The sequence below is a fragment of the Bufo gargarizans genome, chromosome 5 (genome assembly GCF_014858855.1).
Source record: "Bufo gargarizans isolate SCDJY-AF-19 chromosome 5, ASM1485885v1, whole genome shotgun sequence".
Lineage (NCBI taxonomy): Eukaryota > Metazoa > Chordata > Amphibia > Anura > Bufonidae > Bufo > Bufo gargarizans.
In genome coordinates this window covers 390,684,561-390,706,990 of record NC_058084.1, presented here as the reverse complement: position 1 = coordinate 390,706,990, position 22,430 = coordinate 390,684,561, and the positions used below count along the sequence as shown (strand labels likewise).

Genomic DNA, 22,430 nt, shown 5'->3' with positions numbered 1-22,430 from the left:
TGCAGATGCACTGAAAGTGAAAGCTGTCAAGGAAAAAAGGATGACTTTTTTTTAATAAAGTCAAATTAAAAAAATGTTTTTTAGCCCAAAAATGAGTAGACTGGCAGAGTTGAAAAAATAATATTTTTTAAAGGGATTTTCTAATGAAGGCAAGCTCTTTTCAAACGGAAGCCAGCAGGGGTTCAGCTTCTCTGTATCCCAGCAGTCTGCTGATCACATCGGTGTAAGATGTGGCTGCTGCTGGGGGAGGTGGAGCATCAGGCTGCTTTCACACTTGCGGCAGAGTGAACCGGCAAGCAGTACGCCAACTGATGGCATTTGTAAGACTGATCAGGATCCTGATCAGTCAGAAAAATGCATTGAAATGCCGGATCCGTCTTTCCGGTGTCATCCGGCAAAACGGATCCGGCATTTATTTTTTCCACCTTCCGGCATTCCGGTATTTTGAATGCCAGATCTGGCATGAATACATTCCCATGGGAAAAAAATGCCGGATCCGGCCTTCAGGCAAGTCTTCAGTTTTTTGGGCTGGAGATAAAACCGTAGCATGCTGCAGTTTTCTCTTTTGCCTGATCAGTCAAAAAGACTGAACTGAAGACATCCTGATGCATCCTGAACGGATTACTCTCCATTCAGAATACATGGGGATATGCCTGATCAGTTATTTTCCGGTATAGAGCCCCTGTGACGGAACACAGTACCGGAAAAGAAAAACGCTAGTGTGAAAGTACCCTTACATGCCAGGCATTAAAATGAATGGCTATCTGTGGGATGTATGGGCAGGCTGGGTCCACCAGAGTGGAAACTGCTCTCATAGGTCGGATGTTTTATGACACAATCCCTTTAATCCATAGTTGTCTTCATATTAAAAGTTAAAAATTGCTTTAAAAGCACATATGTAAATTTTAAAAGCAGTTGTCCACGATATACAAAAAATCTAAAGGAAGATAAAAATAAAACTCATTTAATATGCTGGAACCCCCAAGGCCGAAGCTTTGATCTCCCTGTTTATGTACTTGTGGGTTATCGTGTGACTGCTGAAGCCAATCACTGGCCTTAGTGGTCTCGTCTGTATGCGGGAGATGGCAAGCAATCAACTGCACAGAAGTAAAGAGCAGCCGGCGTGGTCCTCCAGTGTGGGGCTGCTGGGACAGGCAATTAAATGTATTTTTATTTATTTTTTTGTTATTATTATTGTAAGGCTACTTTCACATCTGCGCTTTCACTTTCCGCTATTGACATCCGTCATCAGAGGAGAACTCTTCAGTTTTGTCCCGATTCATTGTCAATGGGGATCAAACTGAACTGAAGGGAACGGAGTGCACCAGAATGCATTCCATTTCATTGCGTTCCGATGACGCACACAAAAAATGCTGCAAGTAGCGTTTTTGAGTGCGTCATGGGGTGCGGAGCAAGATCCGTCAGATCCGTCATGGCTATTTTAAAGATAATACAACTGGGTCCATTCTTAACGGATGCAGACGGTTGTATTATTGTGACTGAAGCGTTTGTGCTGATCAATCACGTCCAGCAGATGTGAAAGGAGCATTATTGTTATTATTTGTTATTATTATTATTATTATTTTAAATCCTTCCCTGTTTTTTTTTTTTTTTGTTTGTTTTTTTCTTCTTGCTTTGTTGTTGCCATTTTTACTCCAAAAGTGCCAGCTGGAAGTGCAGCAAAATATTTTTTATTATCTTTTTTTTATTTTATTATTTTCTCAGAACACTTAGGCCTCTTTCACACGGGCGTCATGTTTTTTGCCCGGATAAGAGGCGGGTGCGTTGCGGGAAAATGCGCAATTTTTCCGCGCGAGTGCAAAACATTGTCATGCGTTTTGCACTCGCGTGAGAAAAATCGCGCATGTTTGGTACCCAGACCCGAACTTCTTCACAGAAGTTCGGGCTTGGGATTGATGTTCTTAAGATTGTATTATTTTCCCTTATAACATGGTTATAAGGGAAAATAATAGCATTCTGAATACAGAATGCTTAGTATAATAGTGCTGGAAGGGTTAAAAATAATAAAAAAAAGTTAACTCACCTTCTCCTCTTGTTCGCGTAGATGCCGGTCTGTTCTTTAGCTGTGGGCTGAATGACCTGAGGTGATGTCAGATCACATGCTCCAATCACATGGTCCATCACCATGGTGATGGAGCATGTGATCTGACATCACCACAGGTCCTTTAGCCCACAGATAAAGAACAGACCGGGATCTACGCGAACAAGAGGAGAAGGTGAGTTAACTTTTTTTTATTATTTTTAACCCTTCCAGCACTATTATACTAAGCATTCTGTATTCAGAATGCTATTATTTTCCCTTATAACCATGTTATAAGGGAAAATAATACAGTGAATAGACGGTCACCTAGAACCCATGCGTGAAAATCGCACCGCATCCGCACTTGCTTGCGGATGCATGCGATTTTCACGCAACCCCATTCATTTCTATAGGGCCTGCGTTACGTGAAAAACGCACAAAGAGGAGCATGCTGCGATTTTCACGCAACGCACAAGTGATGCGTGAAAATCACCGCTCGTGTGCACAGTCTCATAGAAATGAATGGGTCAGGATTCAGTGCGGGTGCAGTGCGTTCACCGCACGCATCGCACCCGCACGGAAAACTCGCCCGTGTGAAAGGGGCCTTACGGCTGATTCACATGACCGTCCTGAGTCCAGGAAACACGACTGCATCATAGTGATTTATGATATAACATAACAATAAGGCTACTTTCACACTAGCGTTCGGGCGGATCCGTTCTGAACGGATCCGCCCATAATAATGCAGACGGAGGCTCCGTTCAGAACGGATCCGTCTGCATTATATTAGCTAAAAAAAGCTAAGTGTGAAAATAGCCTGGGACGGATCCGTCCAGACTTTCAATGTAAAGTCAATGGGGGACGGATCCGCTTGAAGATTGAGCCACATTGTGGCATCTTCAAACGGATCCGTCCCCATTGACTTACATTGTAAGTCTGGACGGATCCGCACGCCTCCGCACGGCCAGGCGGACACCCGAACGCTGCAAGCAGCGTTCAGCTGTCCGCCTGTCCGTGCGGAGGCGAGCGGAGCGGAGGCTGAACGCCGCCAGACTGATGCAGTCTGAGCGGATCCGCCTCCATTCAGACTGCATCAGGGCTGGACGGCTGCGTTCGGGTCCGCTCGTGAGCTCCTTCAAACGGAGCTCACGAACGGAAACCCGAACGCTAGTGTGAAAGCAGCCTAAAAAACACAAAAACAAAACGTATAGTAAATATCGCTGGATAGCAAATACAATAGCAAATTATAGTCCCAGTCCTTCTACAGGATCCTCTGATATCCAATTCTCGCTTCAGTAACTTTCTTTTCCCAAACGGTCAGGTTTCAAAACGGTCCGGTTTATACATTATAACTTTTGGATATCAGAGGATCCTCCATTGAAAAAACATAGCAGACGTTAAGATCCTATTACATCGTTATAAAGGAACATTTTGTAAAATAAAAGCAACAATTGCAGGACCAGAATCTTAAAACAAAAAACGGCAACAAAAAAGCCGCACAGAAACTGCTATTTATTATTATAGGTTCCATATAATTGCGAGAGCTCCGCAATAGGAACCAGTAGAAGGACTGGGACTATAATTTGATATTATGTTTGCTATCCAGCGATATTTACTATATGTTTTATTTTTGTTCGTTTTTTATGATTTTTTTTATTGTTATGTTTTATGATCTAAAATAAGTATTTTATTGTGAATAAAATATAGAGATATATTATATCAAGCCAACCATTTACTGAACACTGACGTGTTATAGCTAGAAGGTTGCAGCAGGCTGAGCTATCTTTCGGTGAGCGCTTTAGGCTACTTTCACACTTGCGTTCAGAGCGGATCCGTCTGGTGTCTGCACAGACGGATCCGCTCCTATAATGCAGACGATGGGATCCGTTCAGAACGGATCCGTCTGCATTATAGTTTAGAAAAAATTCTAAGTGTTAAAGTTGCTCAGACGGATCCGTCCAGACTTTACATTGAAAGTCAATGGGGGACGGATCCGTTTGAAAATTGAGCCATATTGTGTCAACTTCAAAGGGATCCGTCCCCATTGACTTACATTATAAGTCTGGACGGATCCGTTTGCCTCCGCACGGCCAGGCGGACACCCGAACGCTGCAAGCAACGTTCGGGTGTCCGCTTGCTGAGCGGAGCGGAGGCTGAACGCTGCCAGACTGATGCATTCTGAGCGGATCCGCATCCATTCAGAATGCATTAGGGCAGTACGGATGCGTTCGGGGCCGCTTGTGAGAGCCTTCAAACGGAACTCACAAGCGGAGCCCTGAACGCAAGTGTGAAAGTAGCCTCAGAGCAGGGCTGGCCAACCTGCGGCTCTCCAGCTGTTGAAAAACTACAATTCCCACCAGGCCCTGCTGTAGGTTGATACCTGTAAGCAGTCTGGGCATGCTGGGAGTTGTAGTTTTACAACAGCTGGAGAGCCGCAGGTTGGCCATCCCTGCCTTAGAGTAATAGTTTTTCTTTTGGTTTATGATAGTCAGTTCCTATCTGGTTTTAGGTCTTTTGTACTGCACTCACATGACCGTGCAGCCCTTACTTTTTTAGTGATGGAAAATGCATCAATAATTACAAAACTTTGACTTTTGCCGCGATTACTGATTTACTAATATCGAGTGCGTATCTTTACCGTGTTTGATTTCAGGCTTCCTGAAGGATTTATGTGAAGTTTTACTGTATTTATTGCTACCTCCTGGAGACTTCCAGAACAAGATCATGCGATACTTTGTGAGGGTGAGACCTTGAGGATTCTTTATTACCCAAACATTTTTTTTACTAATATATTTGCTCCAACTCGGATGTTGATTGACCAGTTTACTATTTATTTTCTTTCAGGAAATCCTTTCACGAGGAATTCTTCTTCCTTTAATAAACCAGCTCAGTGATCCTGATTATATTAATCAATATATCCTTTGGATGGTGAGCTCATCAATGGCATTTTAATGTTTTTTTCTTTTATTATTTTCTTTTTTAATGAATGAGTTATAATAATAATATACAATCAAGTAAGTGTGAGTGCTGTATGTGATGTATTATGATTAGAGATGAGCGAATTTCATATTTCATCCCCTGCATAACGGAAATGGGACTGATCCGTTTTGCAGCCCATAGACTTCTATTATGACGGAATGAATAACGGAATGCCTCTAATGGCATTCCGTTATGCATTCCGTCATAGAATTGCGTTATAGTCTGTGCTAATGAAATCCATAACGCAATTCTCCTTTTACCACCTAATGAAGTGTGAACGAATTTCATAACCTCACTAATTATGATGCATAATGCAGAGAATTTATACAAGCTGTCTAATGGAAATATTGTGTGGGATGTGTAAGGAAATTCTACAGCGAGTTTGTCAGCAGTTTTGACCATGCTAAACTGCTGACAGCCCTAGGTAGGGACTGGGGGGAGCAGGACAATCTTCTTTTGTGGAGTTTTTCTAATTGGGAATAGTTAGGATATGAAGTTTTATTCTGCTTCTCTGTCAAATTGCATACACATAGCTGTGTTTCACCTGATTAAAACAGTGCTTTTCTTTTGTTGATCCGAGGGTCAGTTTTGAGTTATGATGCTTTTTTCTAATAAAGGCCTTTGGTGCAATGAGAGTGTCACCATTGCTCTTGTTGAACACAAGCTCCACTTATTTCTGTGGCCAGCCCCTCTGTCGCTATTTGCTGTTGCCTGGTCCTGTTAATCAGAGCAGCCATGGAGCGGCTGGCCACAGAAAGGAGTGGATTTTGTGTCGAACAAGAGCAATGGTGATGCCCTCGTTGCACCGAAGGCCTAATTTGTATATTAAGAAAAAGTATTATAACTTGAAAACATAACCCAGGATCAAGAAAAGGAATGCAGCGTTTTAATCAGGTGAATCATAGCTATGTGTCTATGCAAAACTTTGGACAAGGAGGACTCTGGTGATGGATTTCCTTTGTGTTCAGGGCAGAGCTTCACTGTGTAGTGCTCTCTGCTTTCAGCTGCTCCACAGACCACCCCTTGCTTTGGTAAATCTCTCCCTCAGGGCAGAGGAGAGGGGCTGTGAAACAGAGACAGCTTTGCAGTCAAGCTCCGCCAGGAGCACTTGCAAAAAGAGAATTGAACTGAACAAAACTTCATATTCGCACTACTCCTGCTACTCCCCAGCCCCTACCTAGTGCTGTCATCAGTTTTGTATGGTCAAAGCTGCTGACAGACTCCCTTTATCATCATTGGAATGACAGGCAACGTTGTCCATACCAGGCCTGAGCTACTGTAAGAGCTCTAGTTTCACGCTACCTTGTTAAGTTGCTTTCAATTATATTGTCACTTACAATTTATGGTTTGAAATGTTTGTGCAAACTCTATGCACAAGTTGTCTTTGTTTGGATTCGAACTGAGGACCCCATTGCTACAAAGCAACAGCAGTACTAACCAAAATGCTCCCGTCCCTTAGTCCAGCTAGACGTTCCAGTGCCACATAATCTTTTCTGTAAGTAGTCGTTTCCACCCCTCTAAGGAGCGGGGTGTGTAGTCAGTAGCACCCTGCGGTTGAAGCCTCCATATAAAGTACTTGACTCTCTGTAGCCATCCTGACTGCGGTTCCTCTTCCAAGCTGAAATTCGGAATGCCAACAGAAAAGTCGCGTTGAGACGCAGGTGACACCGTTGTTTTTTTTCTTTCTCAGATTCATGATTCCAATTGCAATTATGAGGCCTTCATGAATGTCATTAAGTTAAGTGACAATATTAGAGAGTTGGAAGCTGTGAGGGACAAAGCTGCTGAAGAATTACAGTTTCTCCGTTCTTTAGATACCGTGGGAGATGGTAAGTAGTAGAGCGCTGATTCTGACATTTAGACCGTCTTGTGCCGAAGTAAAGTCTGAAGTCGTGCTTGGGTGGGTTTTACTAGTTGAGGGGTTGTCTCTGCACAGTCTGACAGATTGAATTAGGCTGTGCAGGAACCCCCCCCCCCCCCCCAACTGGTAATGGTAGCATCCAGATGGACCTTTATTGCAAGTTTCAATAATAAATAATAAAAATATTCCACTCCTAATTTCTGACAGGAGTAATAAAGGAATGATATAGCATAGTCCTAAGAAATGATTCTTCAGAATGTTTCCATGTGGAATGCAAGTAGTTACAAAAACAGATTTACTACTTGGCACGACTTTATATCTCTGCCTAAGACGTATACATATTGTGTTCTTTCTGTTGACTTTATTGTATGAGAATTAGTTTTTTTTGCAGCATAAGTTTGATTTTTTTCTTTTTTTTTTATGTCACCAATTTATGTACTTAAAAACATTTTTATTTTATTTTTTATCTATGGTATGGAAAAAAATGCCACCATTTATTATTCCTTGTTTTTTTTTTTTTCCTCTGGGATTCGCCATGCAATAAAAAATATACCTGGTCGCTTTATTCTGCCGGTCAGTGCGCTGATAACACGTTGATATCGTTTTTGATAAACTTTTACAAAAAATTGTTTTTCTTGTCACCATGTTTTGACACCCATAAGTTTCTGTATTTTTCCATTGATGGAGGGTGTGAGGGCTTGATGTTTTTTGTCGGGAGAGCTATAGTTTTCATGACTATTTAGACACTTAAATTAGTGCCTGCAGAACGTGACTTTCATGTAGGTCGCGTTTCATGAAGGGGTTAAAAAGTTTGTCATGCAAATAGAACTCTGCGTTGCACCGGTCCTCTGTTATTCCTACTTTAACTGTGCATTAACATTGTCAGTGGGGTCTGTCCCTGCTCATTCAGGGCGTGTCCATTACTATAAAGCCTCATGCAGACGTCCTTGGAACACGGTCCGTGAGATACTGACTGGCATTGCAGGAGCGCACAGCGTCATAGCAACCAATGATGCAGCGCGGTCCCGACTCCACGGACGTCTGCATGAGGCTTTAGACGGGCAGATCAGCAAGCGATTGTCAGGAGAGAAGTGTTCCCTTCCAGCAATCGCCTGCTCGCTAGCTGCTACATGCAGTGATCTCCTCCGCAGTATGGACGCGCATTCGCTGTGCCATCACTCATCCCTATGCTGTATAGTGGTTTGGCGGCGGCAGATTGCTATTAGACAGCATGATCTGCCGCCGACAAACACAGATTTTTAGGCAGAATTGCCCGATTCGTTCATCGGACAATCAGCGGCAATATTAAACTGCAAGATGATCGCTAACGAGTGCACGTGCTTTTAACACTTGACTGGACAGTGTCAGAATATGTATGGACACGATCTCTTGACAAGTGGGATGCTAAAGCCTAGTTGTCTATTTCCAGGAGGAGTAACAGAGTAACAGGACAGAACAGAGTTTTAAAAATAAGAGAGAAGCTGCTCCAGTGTTATCAAATGGGAAATATAAGTCATTACTACAACAGACAAGCCGGGGAGCCGGCAGGTCCTCTATAAATCAGTGGCCATCACTAGAATTAGGTCATGAAGTCAGAAGGGCTGCGGAGTGTGACCGTCCATGAGCCAGTCTTATTTCTGTGAGATCAGGTTTAGTTCACTACATGTGGAGTTTGAGGGAGGAGATTTTTTAAACTTTCTAAGAAAAAAAAAAATCTTTGTTGCCCCTAACAACCAATCACAGAGATTTTGAAAAACCCGATTTTGGGGGTGCGCTCCTCAAATAGATCATTTTTTTCTTCTTTAGAGATTTTCTTCTAGTCCCAGCAGAGTCATCATGGCTTCTAGCAGGTAGGACAAAGAGCGAGACCAGATTTTGCAGTCACTATGGCAACCAATTTTTCTCCAGACCCGATATAGATAGGTATTTAGTCTACCCTGGTGGAAAAACTGAGAGAAGTGGAAAATACCAGGAATTTTGGTTTTGTACGTTTATTGTAAAGACAACCTTGACTATTAAACATGCACCGTGTGAAAGACTTTCTCCGGCCTTGGAAAATCTCCATGTCGTACTTTTGTCTTCTAGACATCAACACTATAAAAAACCAGATAAACAGTTTACTGTTTGTAAAGAAAGTATGTGAAACGCGAATACAGAGAGTGCAGTCTGGGAAAGTAAGTTCATGTATTGACTTTGCTGAACTTGGTAAGATTTGTATCTACTGTACATTCTGCTTGGCCCGTGTGAGTCTTTATAAAGGGGTATTCCCATCTGGGATATTGGTGGCATATTGCTAGGATATGTCGTCCGATTTAGATAGGTGCTGGTCCCACCTCTGGAGCCCCCTACTATTTCCAGTACAAGGCCTCTGAAGTGAAGGGAGAGCAGCGGCACATGAGCGGCCACCTTCTGTTTACCGCTATGGGAGTTCTGAAAAGTGCTGGCTTGGCGGTTTTTGGGGGTCCAAAGCTGCACAAGCGCAGCACACTCTCCTTCACTTTGGGGGCCCTATTCTGGAGATAGGAGAACTCCCAAAGGTGCAACCCACACCTATGACATGGAGGGCATACCCTAGCAATATGCCATCAGTGTCCCCTTGGCAACATAAAGCACTGGGGGCACTGTCGTCAGGGGGATACTGTGATCACCCATGGGTAAGGAGGGAATGGGTTTTATGTGAACAACTGCTGGGATTGGAGAAACCTCTGACCCCAGTTTTTTGACTGTTGTAATGCTATAATCAAAAGCAATTATAAAAATGTATATAAAGTGATAAGAAAAATGCCACCAAATTATACAATAAAAAAGATCTCAAAATGACATAAACCAAGGTATCCAGAGCAACATCAGGGAAAAAATATATAAAAATGTATGGCTGTGAGGAAATAAACTAAGTCTCATGCATGCTGCATTCAGGTTATGTTCACCTGTCTGTTTTGCCAGTGGCAGATGTGATTTTTGAAAAAATCTGTGGCAGAAATCCAGGTTAGCCCGAATGTAATTCATTGAGGCTATGGCACAAAATTGGGACAGTTTTACTTATACTCCCTAAAAGTAAACCTGGATGCACGAGATTTATCACAGCGGCTCATAAACATGTCGCATCTTTAGACTGTCCAGTCCGTTTGCATCACCTCGAAGTTGACTTGGGCTACTTTCACATAAGCGTTATGCTGTCCGATTTTGAGATCCGGCACAGGGTCTCAGAACTACAGTACAATGCCTCAGTTTTGTCCCCATTCATTGTCAATGGGGGCAAAGCTGAACAAACCAAAACAGAGTGCACCAGAATGCATTCCGTTCCCGTTTGTTCCGTTCCCATGCCGGACGCAAAACTGATGCAAGCGGCGTTTTTGTGTGCGCCATGGGAAACTGAAGAAGCCTGATCCAGCACCAAAAACCATGTGAGTCAATGGTGCCGGATCCGTTTTTTTCAGACACAAAAACGCCTCGCCTACTTAGCCACACCCTTATTAGGACAACACGTGAAAAGGTTAGAATAGTGTCTAAAACAATTGATAAGTGCCGTATCAAGGCTGAAAGCTGTGCAAAAATGGGCACATTTTCTGTAATAAATCTGTGTATTCATTTTACCCAATTCACTTGCATTAAAGGGGTTCTCCAGGAATTAAGAAAATGAAAATATTACTTTATTATAAATATATTCCCAAATACCTTTCATTAGTTATAATGGCTTGTTTTGTCTACGGAGCAATGATTAGGAGAAATAAAATGGCCGCTGTCCTATTAGTGCACATAAAACCTGTCCTGATCACACAGCAGGACAAGTTACTTTACAACACTGAGGTAAAGAGCTGCCTCGTCCTCCTCTGTGCTTTACTTGTCAGGGGTTATGGTCCTGAATACAGTTTAATATGATCTTCAGCTGAATCTCTGAAGGAACGGAGTTCATGAGGAGACATGAAGTACAGAGAGGAGGTGGGGATGTGGCTGTGTCCTGCTATGTGATTAGGACAGGTTTTGTGTGTACTAGTAGAATAGCAGCCATTTTATTTCTCCTGGTGATTGCTCCCCAGACAAAACGAGTCCTTATAACTAGGGATCGACCGCTTATCGGTTTTACCAATATTATCAGCCGATATTCCCGATTTTGAACGTTATCGGCATCTATTTTGCCGATATTCCGATAACTAATCGGGAACACTGATCGCGCTGCTGACATCGCTCTCCGTGTTCCCTCAGCAGCACAGGGGAGAAGCAAGCAGTGTCTCCCTCCCCCCTGTGCCGCTGCCACCAATGAGAGGAAGGAGGACAAGAGGACGGGCGGGGCTGTGGCTACTGCGCCACCAATGAAGATACCCCTCTCATTCATTCATATACAGGAGGCGGGAGCTGGCTGCAGAATTACATAGCCGGCTCCCGACCTCTATGACAAGTAGCTGCGATCTGCGGTAGTTAACTGCCGCGGATCGCAGCTACCACTCATGGAGGTCTGGAACCGGCTCTGTGATTCTGCAGCCAGCTCCCGTCTCCTGTATATGAATGAATGAAAGAGTTATCTTCATTGGTGGCGCAGTATTAATAATCCCTAATTATAACTAATGAAAGATATTTGGGAATATATTTATAATAAAATAATATTTAGATATTTTAATTTACTTAATTCCCGGAGAACCCCTTTAACTGTGGAATGTCAGCAGTCTCTGACAGGGCTTAGTGGTATAATCTGTGTGAACATCTTCGGGTCAATTTCTTTTTTTTATGCTTAAATTTGACTAATTTTGGGTTAAAAAAATCATTATAGTCAATTTGTCCTAAAGGGTTAAGTTTCAACAGTTTCAACCTACCTGTAGAGTAGTTACTTTCAGTCTTCCTCTGAGCCATCATGTTACTGTTCTGAAACCTGGATGTATAACTCTTAGGCTCCATTCACACGTCCGCAATCTGTTTTGCGGATACACGGATCCGCAAAACACGGAAAGCGGCAATGTGCGTTCCGCATTTTGCGGACCGCACATTGCCGACACTAATAGAAAATGCCTGTTCTTGTCCGCAATTGCGGACAAGAATAGGACATGTTCTATTTTTTGGCGGAAACGGAAGCACGGATGCGGAAGTGCGGATCCGCAAATGTGGATGCGGACAGCACATTCCGGCCCCATTGAAAATGAATGGGTCTGCACCCGTTCCGCAAAATTGCGGAACGGATGCGGATCCATTTTGCGGACATTTTGAGGCTACTTTCACACTGGCGTTTTTGCGGATCCGTCATGGATCTGCAAAAACGCTTCAGTTGCAATAATATAACAGCATGTTGTATTATGTCTTATATAGCCATGACGGATCCGTCATGAGCGTCATTGAAAGTCAATGGGGGACGGATCCGTTTTGGCGTCCGCCTCCAGAGCGGAATGGTGACTGAACGGAGGCAAACTGATGCATTCTGAGCGGATCCTTTTCTATTCAGAATGCATTAGGGCAAAACTGATCCGATGACAGATCTCACAAATTAAAAAGCCAAATTTCTAGAGTGACAGTAGCCTTATCTCTGAACTCCTGACAGTTCATAAAATGCCAATTTAAAGAGCATCTGTCAGCATGATCAACCCTATGAAACCAGGCATATAGCCTGGTAGGGTTGATCATACTGACATTAACAATATCCTAATTATGTACCTCTGTTGTTCCACTCCTGAGAAAAGCATGTTTTTATTGCTATGTAAATGAGCTTAGTGGAGCTCAGGGCTCAGCAACCTTTGTCACTCCAGCTGCTGTGAAACTACAACTCCCAGCATGCAAATATGCTCGGCTGTTCTTCTTCTAACTACCACACAAGAGAATTAAGCATTCTGGGAGTTGTAGTTTCTGAACATCTGGAGTGCCGGAGGTTGCTGGTCCCTGCTCTAGCTGATAACACCACTACAGCTTTAATTCTTCCCCCCCTTCTCCTGGATTAACAGGGCTAGACATCTCGGCCGAAACTCGGCAACTATGTCTGCTCTATGTAGAAGGTGCCAAGTGTTGGTGTAGAGTTGCAGACACATAAATCTTCATTTCTGGGCAGCAGATTGTGCTGAGTAACTAAGGATCTACCGCCCAGAAACGAGGATTTTCTATGAGGATGAGTGATAATTTTTCCCCATAAAGAAAAGTTGATCGCTGCATCTAAATGTGGTTTTCACCTTTTCTGTTGAGCAGGCAATTATCGGGAACAAAATGTCCCTTCCTGATAATAGCCTGCTGATTTATCCCATGCAAAGTGTTCTTTTGGGTTCCTATGCACAGGGTGATGATTGGGATTGACCACTGGTACGATCGTTTGTTTCTAAATCTCATTTATTCTCATATTAACAATAACTGCTGCATGTAAAGAGCTCTTTATGAGCATTGATTGGCTTGCTATGTTCTGCATTCATTAAGGGCCAGAACATCATAAGAACACAAAGTCCACACTAAGTATTAAACAGATCTGCCCCTGTAAACTTGGAGTGATATATTACCCTATTTCACAATTTTTTTATGTATTTTTTTTTTACAGGAAATTGATACTGTGAAGTTGGCTGCAAACTTTGGAAAACTTTGCACAGTCCCACTGGACAAAATTCTTGTACACAATGTTGCACTACAGTTTTTTATGGGTGAGTGATCACCGTTCATATTGTGCACAAATAATTGCTCAAATGAATCTTTGTAATTAAAGGAAAAGGAGGTTTATAGCATATCCACAAGATATGACAGAGTGAATGGAGATGGCTGCACCTGTAGGGTCACCCCTCACTGCAATGCAAAAAGCAAGTCCTGTTTATGAAATAGGAGCAGGACCAAGCGGTGACCCCACAGGTGCAGCCATCTCCAATCACTCCATTGTGGAACTGAGTCCCGTTCTTGAGATAGGAGTGGGTCCCAGAGGTATCCCTGTGTATGTGGCATAGTCCAGATGGGAATGGGAATACCCCTTTATGGAAGAATTCATCCTCTTCCCAGCACCTTTTAATAATGCCGCTTTTGAAGTTGCAGTGTTCAGTGCAATTTTCCGATAATACATTTAGTGAGTGATTACATGTAGTGATTTTTTATTTTTCTGCATTCTCCTTAAAAGTGTTCTCTGGGAATTAAGAAAATATTTTTTTTATTTATCTATCCATGCCCAGTGTTAAATCAGGCAGGAGATTATGCCTGGAAGTACACTTTCCAGGGGTATTACCACCCTAGACATGGCATATCTACAGTATCCATACCCTCATGGTGAGGCGGCTGCCGTCTGGATAGAGAATGAAATAAATAAAAATCTAGACACTGTACCAGTGCCTGGGATGTCATTTTTTCAATCTTTTTATATTTATTGATTTTGTATTATAATTTATTACTATAAAATCCATGTGGGTAGCTGCATAAATCCCCCGCTTCTCTGCTGTGCTGCTGACCAGATACAACCCTTTGTTTCTAGCTGTAAAGCATGCTCTGCGTCGGTCAATATTTGCACAGTGTACGGTCCTTATATAGCGTGGTACTTTGCATTAGGCCTCATGCACACGACAGTATTTTTTCACTGTCCGCAAAACGGGATTCCGTTGGTCCATGATCCGTGACCGTTTTTTTCGTCCGTGGGTCTTCCTTGTTTTTTGGAGGATCCACGGACATGAAAAAAATAAATAAATAATCTAAGTCAAGTTTGCCATTGAAATGATAGGAAAAAACGGACACGGATCACGGACACGGATCACGGACACGGATGACAATCTTGTGTGCATCCATGATTTTCACGGACCCATTGACTTGAATGGGTCCGTGAACCGTTGGCCGTGAAAAAAATAGGACAGGTCATATTTTTTTTTTACGGCCAGGAAAAACGGATCACGGATGCGGCTGCCAAACGGTGCAGTTTCCGATTTTTCCACGGACCCATTGAAAGTCAATGGGTCCGCAAAAAAAAACGGAAAACGGCACAACGGCCACGGATGCACACAACGGTCGTGTGCATGAGGCCTAACCTGCATAACACATTTATACCACACGAAAGGAACATTCTGAGTTGTAAATTCTGCATTAAAAAACCTTTAACCCCTGTTAGAAATTTTTAAATGTTGATGGTTTTGTATTGTCGTTACATGATTAATGTAAAAAGATTAAAATCAGACATCATATTGTCCATGACAATCTCTTTCTAACAAAGGTAGAACCTGCCCTGTAACTCACATGGATTATTTCAAGCTGGCAGCTCAGGGGACGTGTCCTTTCTACTGCAGCTCTTTACGTATCACAGCTTAGGGGTCGTGTCCTTTCTACTGCAGCTCTTTACGTATCACAGCTTAGGGGACGTGTCCTTTCTACTGCAGCTCCTTACGTATCACAGCTCAGGGGATGTGTCCTTTCTACTGCAGCTCTTTACGTATAAGAGCTCAGTGGATGTGTTTTTTCTACTGCAGCTCTTTATGTATCACAGCTCAGGGGACGTGTCCTTTCTACTGCAGCTCTTTACGAATCACAGCTTAGGGTCGTGTCTTTTCTACTGCAGCTCTTTGCGTATCACAGCTCAGGGGACGTGTCCTTTCTACTGCAGCTCTTTACGAATCACAGCTTAGGGTCGTGTCTTTTCTACTGCAGCTCTTTGCGTATCACAGCTCAGGGGACGTGTCCTTTCTACTGCAGCTCTTTACGCATCACAGCTCAGGTGACGTGTTTTTTCTACTGAAGATCTTTACGTATCACAGCTCAGGGGTTGTGTCCTTTTTGCTACAGCTCTTTACGTATCACAGCTCAGGGGTCGTGTCCTTTTTGCTACAGCTCTTTACGTATCACAGCTCAGGGGTCGTGTCCTTTCTGCTACAGCTCTTTACGTATCACAGCTCAGGGGTCGTGTCCTTTCTGCTACAGCTCTTTACGTATCACAGCTCAGGGGTCGTGTCTTTTCTGCTGCAGCTCTTTCCCTGTCACAGCTCAGGGAAATCTAGAATACTTTTCATGGGACAACCTCTTTAAATTCTTTGGGTCTAGAATACAAAATTTACATTATTCAGATGGTCATCTAATGAAATTAAAGGGGTTGTCCCATCTCGCATATTGTCAGACAGGTGCTGGTCCCACCTCTGGGACTCACGTGTATTTCTAGAGTCGGGCCCCCAAAGTGAATAAGGGCCCACTACTCAAGCGTGGCCACTCTCCACTTCTGTGGGAGTGCCAAAAATAGCCGAGCGTGGACCTGGCTATTTCCAGAACTCCCATAGAGGAGAATGGAGAGGTTGACGCACTTGAGCAGTGAGCCCTCCTTGGGTGCATTGCTCTCCACTCACTTCTTTAGGAGCTCCGAAAAGAGGTGACCGAGCGTTTGGCTGTTTTTGGAACTCTCATAGAAGTGAATAGAGGGAGCACCGTGTATGCGCAGTGTGCTCCCCTTTGCTTTGGGGCCCCATTCTGGAGATAGGTGCGGGTCCCAGAGGTAGGACTTGCACCTTTCTGACATTGGTGGCATATCGCTAGAACATGCCACCAATGTGCGAGACGGGCCAGCCCCTTTATGCTGTGATTTGTGCAGGGTATTAGGAATTGGAATAAAAGTCACAGCCCATTGACTACTGCCGACACAAGCTCCTCCAGTGAAGTAGTCCTTTCTCATGTGCTCTGCCTTCCCCAGCGCCGTTATAATCGGATTATTGCACAGATCTGAGCAGCGCTACAAAGACATCCTTGTGCTCGGACAGATTAGTAAGCACAGATTAGCCATGAGAGAGTGCGCTTGTTCTCAGCATATATTGTAATTGGCGCAATCCTGAAGAGCTGAATGTAACGTCTGTTCAAGTATCATTATCTAAAGCGATCCAAAGTCATCTCTGCTCTTCCTCCATTATCCGCTCTCGTTAGGAATGCGATGACCCAGACAGGCACTTGGGCTCATTATTTTCTATATTACGTAACAGCAGAACACATCGCAGGTTTCCTTATGGCAAATCTGATACACATTTTACAAGAGGATCCGACTGTCGGCACACGTGCTATTGATGTTCCGCGGATCCACATGAGGACTAGCGCTAATGTCAGTCAATCCGCTAATCCTCACCTCTGCCAGAAATAAGCTCAAAGATTGAATCTGCTGATTGTCCTCACGGGTGATTCTTCCTTCAGTGTGGACAAAAAACAGGCACCATTAATTTCCAGAGCATTTGAATGAGGTATAAAATATTCTGTTCACCCGAGCATCTGTCAGCAGGTTCAATCTATTACACCAGGCATACTGCTGGTTAGAGCCGATCCTGCGGATTAAAACGATACCCGTCTTGTGAAAATAGGTTGTGGCGATCCTGACTTTCAATCTTTATGCAAATGAGGGCTTCAATGCACCAAGGTGCCCCTCTGTGCACTGAAGTCCTCATTTGCATAAATATATATATATATTTTTTTTAAGGAATGCCACAACCAATTATCACAAGACAGGTATCGTCTTAATCGGCAGGATCATTCCTATCCCGGGCAGTATGTATGGTTGAATAGCATTGATCTGGCTGACAGGCCCTCCTTAAAGAGCCTCTGTCAGCGTGACCAACCCTATTAAACCAGGCATATTGCTCGATAGGGTTGATCATGCTGGTGAAAGCAATACCTTATTTATCTCTGCAGGTTGCAGCGTTGTGGAGATGGCGCGCCAAGGGGAGGGCTGTAGAGCTCCGCTACAGCTACGCCTTTGATTGACAGGGATAATAGCCCTGTCTAGTGGTGCCTGTGCTGTGGCGCTCTAATAATCATTGGGGGTCCGGCTTTAATATGTTATGTGGAGTCATTGGTGGCAGTTTACTTTGATCAAAGTTATGCATCGGATATCGCGCTGTGGCTCATATGTATACAGTCATTGGTGGCATAGGAGAGAATACTTACCTTCCCATTCTGTGTGAAGCTGCCGGCTCCTCCACTTCCCGGTGAACTGACATGCCAGCGGCTTCACACATAGCAGAGGAGCACAGGTGTCGGCAGAATGGGAAGGTAAGTATTCTCTCCTCCCCACACTGCGCTTGATCCCCTTAGTGAGTCACAGGGCTATTAGCTCTGTCAATCAGAGGGGAGCGGGAGTGTAATGAGCACTATGGGCATGACTGTAGCGGTGCTCGAAGTGCTACAGCCAGCCCCTTGGTGCTGCAACTGCCTGCATGTGTTCAAAATACCCCAATACAAGTCTGTTTTGCAATAAATGGAAAGCAGCTCTGCCTTGTAGTAATTGTCATATTTGTATTATTTATGAAGAAAAAAGTGTGTGTCCACTTCCTCATGAGTTTTCTTGTCGCCTTAGATTTTATGCAGCAGACTGGGGGGCAAGCACATCTCTTCTTCTGGCTCACAGTGGAGGGGTACCGGGTGACTGCACAGCAGCAGCTGGAGGTGCTTCATAGCCGGCAACGTGACGGAAAGCACCAGATCAATCCAACAAAGGGGCTGTTAAAACAAGCTGCGGTTGGCGTGTTTGACCAGTACTTATCAGAAAAGGTATGAAAATGTCAGGTTTTTTAAAAAGTAAAATGGACAGATTTATTTTATAGGCACAGTTTTTTAATGTATAGGGAACTTGGGGACCTTTATTGTGAGGGAGTCCTTACTCTTGCAGGCCTATTTACCTGGCCCCGTGTCTTCAGATAGCCTGTAGTCATCAGAAAGCTGCAGTATCTGAGCACTGGCTAATAGACTGTTGGCCTTCTTGCCACAGTTTCTGTTGCGATGTGGACAGTTTCCGATTTATTGCTTTGTTTTGCAGGCATCACCAAGAGTTCAAATCGATGATTATTTGCTTGCAAAGCTTGAAGAAGTGGTGAAGAATGAAGACCCAACGCCTGAGATCTTTGATGAGGTCCAAAAAAAGGCAAGTTTCTTAAAACTGTCATGTATTATTGTTTTTCTTATTACTGTGAATAGCTTATTTTACCACTTATTAGGAAGTATTGGTTTAACATTTCAAAATATCTGCCCATTCAGATCCACTTCCGAAGCATCTGTCTGGGCTTTTTAATATTGATGACCCATTCTCAGATGGTCAGGGGTCTGACGCCCGGCACCCCCAGCTGATCAGATGTACGGGGAAAGGGTGCGCACGGTATGCATGTGCCGGCTCCTTCTTTCATCCTGCCCGCTGCTGTTGTCCCATAAAAGAGAACGGAGATGGCACATGCAAACTGCTCGAGCCGTCTCCCTGTTCGGCGCGGGTGCTGGCTGTCTGACCCTCACCCATCTGATATTGATTACCTATCCTGAGCATAGGTCATCAATATTAAAAAGCCTGGACAAACCCCTTTAAAGAAAGAAAACAACCATAAGGCATAGACATCCACTGATTTCATGAACACAGTATGTTCGGCTTAAAGCCCTTGTGAGCCGTTTCCTTAAATCCTATAGACTTCAGCTGGGAGATCCACGCACTCACTGCATCTTCGGTCAGTTGTTGCTGCTGCCACCACTACTGTCCACCTTGTCTTGCCTCAGGAAACTGCTTTTCTCCTACAGGTGAAAACCCCACCTGTCAGACAATACTCATTTAACCCCCTTCCCGACCAGCGCTGTAATAGTACGGCGCAGCGGGATGTGACTTGCCGCCCAGTGCCGTACTATTACGGTAGGCTGATCGTGTGGGTGCCGGAGCTGTGCCCGCCCGATCAGCGGCAGGGGTCCGGTAGTGACTTATAGTCGGACCCCTGCTGTATGCGTCGGCATTAGTGAAAACACTGATGCCAGCGCATTAACCTTTGATGTGCCGTGGTCCGCGCTGATGGCGTCACGTGCGATGTATGGGGAGGGAGCAGCCATCGGGTCCCCGCGCTGCTGTGACGGGAAGGTAGCCCGATGCCTTACTAGCCTGTGAGATCCAGCCCCATGCCGTCATGGAGGATTCATGAAAAGGAGACTGCCAGTAAGTAATATTGTTTTTCCATTTCATCCTCCATGACGGCATACAATGAGATATAACAGATTAATTGTTGCTTAGGGAGGGACTATGGCCTGCAAAACTTTCCTTCTGAAAGACTGGTCTTGATTTGCCCTAGTATCCACTCTGTAATGTTTGGTAAATGTATGAGGGCTTGACCATGTTGCTGCCCTACAAATTTGTTCTATGGAAGCATTTGCTTTTCCCCCCCAGGATGATCTTGTGGAATGGGCCTTCAGGTTTTTGGGTGAGGTCACACCCAAGGTATTATAGGACTCAGATATAGCCATTTTTATTCATCTGGACATGGAATTTTTTGTGGCTATATGACTCTTATAAGTCCCTAGGAACTGTACAAACAAGTAGTTTGACTTCCTGAAGGGTTTTGTGGCCTCTAGATAAGCCAGGATGGCTCTCTGCACATCTAGCTTGTGGAATTCAACTTCCCCTTCCGATTTTGGATTAGAACAGAAAGAGGGAACTGTAATTTCCTCCTGCCTGTGAAAATTAGTAACAACTTTTAGGGAGAAAGGAATTGTCTAACCTAAACACAACTCTGTCAGGAAACACAGTAAAGAAAGGGTCAACAATTTTTAGGGCCTGAATTTCACTTGCCCTACGTGCTGAGGTAATTGCCACTAAAAATAAAGTTTTTTGTGTAATATATTTTAAAGGGGCTTCTGAAAGAGGCTCAAAGGGGGCTATAGATAACCCAGACAGGACTAGATTAAGTTCCCACGGAGGAACTGCAGGTCTTAGGCCTCTTTCACATGGGCGTTGCGGGAACATGCACAATTTTTCCGCACGAGTGCAAAACATTGTAATGCGTTTTGCACGCGCATGAGAAAAATCGGCATGTTTGGTACCCAAACCAGAACTTCTCCACAGAGGTTTGGGCTTGGGATCGGTGTTCTGTAGATTGTATTATTTTCCCTTATAACATGGTTATAAGGGAAAATAATAGCATTCTGAATACAGAATGCATAGTACAATAGCGCTGGAGGGGTTTAAAAAATAATAATTTAACTCGCCCTAATCCACTTGCTCGCGCAGCCCGGCTTCTCTTCTTTGCTTTGTACAGGAAAAGGACCAGTGGTGATGTCACATGGTCATCACATGGTCCATCACCATGGTAAAAGATCATGTGATGGACCATGTGATGACCAGAGTGACGTCACCACAGGTCCTTTTCCTGTACACAGCAAAGAAGAGAAGCCATAGAAATCAATGGGTCCTGATTCAGTGCGGGTGCAATGCGGTCAACTCACGCATTGCACCCGCGCGGAATACTTGCCCGTGTGAAAGGGGCCTTAGAAAGGGTCTTAATCTATCTGCCTCTTTCAAAAACTGGATGACCCAAGGATGGTCTGCAAATTTATTTTTTATCAAACATATGGACACTTAAGGTTTTTGGACGCAACCCTTTCTCAAATCTAGATTGTAAAAATCCCAAAATAGTTTGAATAGAGAAGTCCTGGGATGAATTTTTGGATTGGGAACACCAGCCGCAGAACCTTCTCTAAATCTTGGAGGTAATCTTCCTGCTGGCTTCCATGGTGTTAATTATGGCGTGTGATAAGCCTTTAGCTCTTAAAGTTAGCCTCTCAGGTTCCGAGCACCCAGATGTAATTTTTCCACCTTGGGGTGGTGAACTGGTCCCTGGGACAATAGATCTTGCCTCCAGGGAAGAATCCCTGGGCTCTGTACTGACATGATTTTTAGTAGACGGAACCATGACTTTTTCAGCCACAATGGTGCTATCAATATCACATGGGCTTTGTCCTGAGGGTCCTTTTTTAGCACCCTGGGTATCAGTGGAAAGGGAGCATATGCTAGGTGAAAGTCCCATTGAAGGGGTTTAGGGAAAGTAATTTTTTGAGTTTACTGCGGAGGCAAACAGATCTACTTGTGGGGTCCCCCCTATAAAGCAGTTATCTGTAGAAAGACCTGTTTCTCTTCACTCTGTCGACTTCAGTGATACCCTACTTAAGAAGTCTGCCTTTGTGTTTAAAGACCCTTTTAGATGTACTGCTGACAGGGATTTTAGATGAGCCTCCGCCCAGGAAAATATTCTTTCTGCCATTCGACTTAATCCCACACTTCTTGTTCCCCCTTGATGGTTTATATAGGCTACTACCGTTGTGTTGTCTGATCTTATTTGAATGTCCTTTCCCACTATATATTGGGATAGTGCCTTTAGAGCTTCCCAAACTGCAGAGAATTCCCTCTGGTTTGATGAGAAATTCATCTGATCTTCGGACCATTGGTCTTGACAGGAGTGATGAGAGTATTAAGCTCCCCATCCCCACAGACTTGCATCGGTCGTGATAACCTGTAGATGACTAGGAGACCAGGCAACTCCTTCCCTCAGGTGATCTGGATTTATCCACCACTGTAGGGAATGTTTTAGGCAAAGGGGAATCTGAACTGTTTGATCTAGAGATTACTGACTTCTGTTCCAACACCCTAACAACCACTGCTGGAGGAGACGATTGTGGAATTGGGTCCATTTGACTGCGGAAATGCATGATGTTAGAGTGCCCAACAGTTTCATAGCTTCCCTGACCGTGCAGACTGACAGATTTTGAAAGCTTGAGACTTTTCCCATTACTCCTGTCACCTTTTCGGTCGGAAGAAAGGTTGTTGAAAGGGTGGAATCCAGACGAACCCCTAAAAAAGTTAAACTCTGCGAA

General features: G+C 44.0%; 1 protein-coding gene across 3 annotated transcripts in view; it reads left to right on the top strand.

Moving 5' to 3' along the window:
- The window catches only part of SNX13 (sorting nexin 13), a 153,427-nt gene that overhangs the window by 88,789 nt on the left and 42,208 nt on the right, over window positions 1-22,430 (top strand). For all 3 annotated transcript variants that reach the window (XM_044295794.1, XM_044295792.1, XM_044295793.1), the window contains exons 8-14: window positions 4,695-4,783; window positions 4,886-4,969; window positions 6,711-6,849; window positions 8,967-9,055; window positions 13,381-13,480; window positions 18,118-18,311; window positions 18,577-18,681. In XM_044295794.1, coding sequence (XP_044151729.1) covers window positions 4,695-4,783; window positions 4,886-4,969; window positions 6,711-6,849; window positions 8,967-9,055; window positions 13,381-13,480; window positions 18,118-18,311; window positions 18,577-18,681 — 800 coding nt within the window. The remainder of the gene's footprint in view (window positions 1-4,694; window positions 4,784-4,885; window positions 4,970-6,710; window positions 6,850-8,966; window positions 9,056-13,380; window positions 13,481-18,117; window positions 18,312-18,576; window positions 18,682-22,430) is intronic.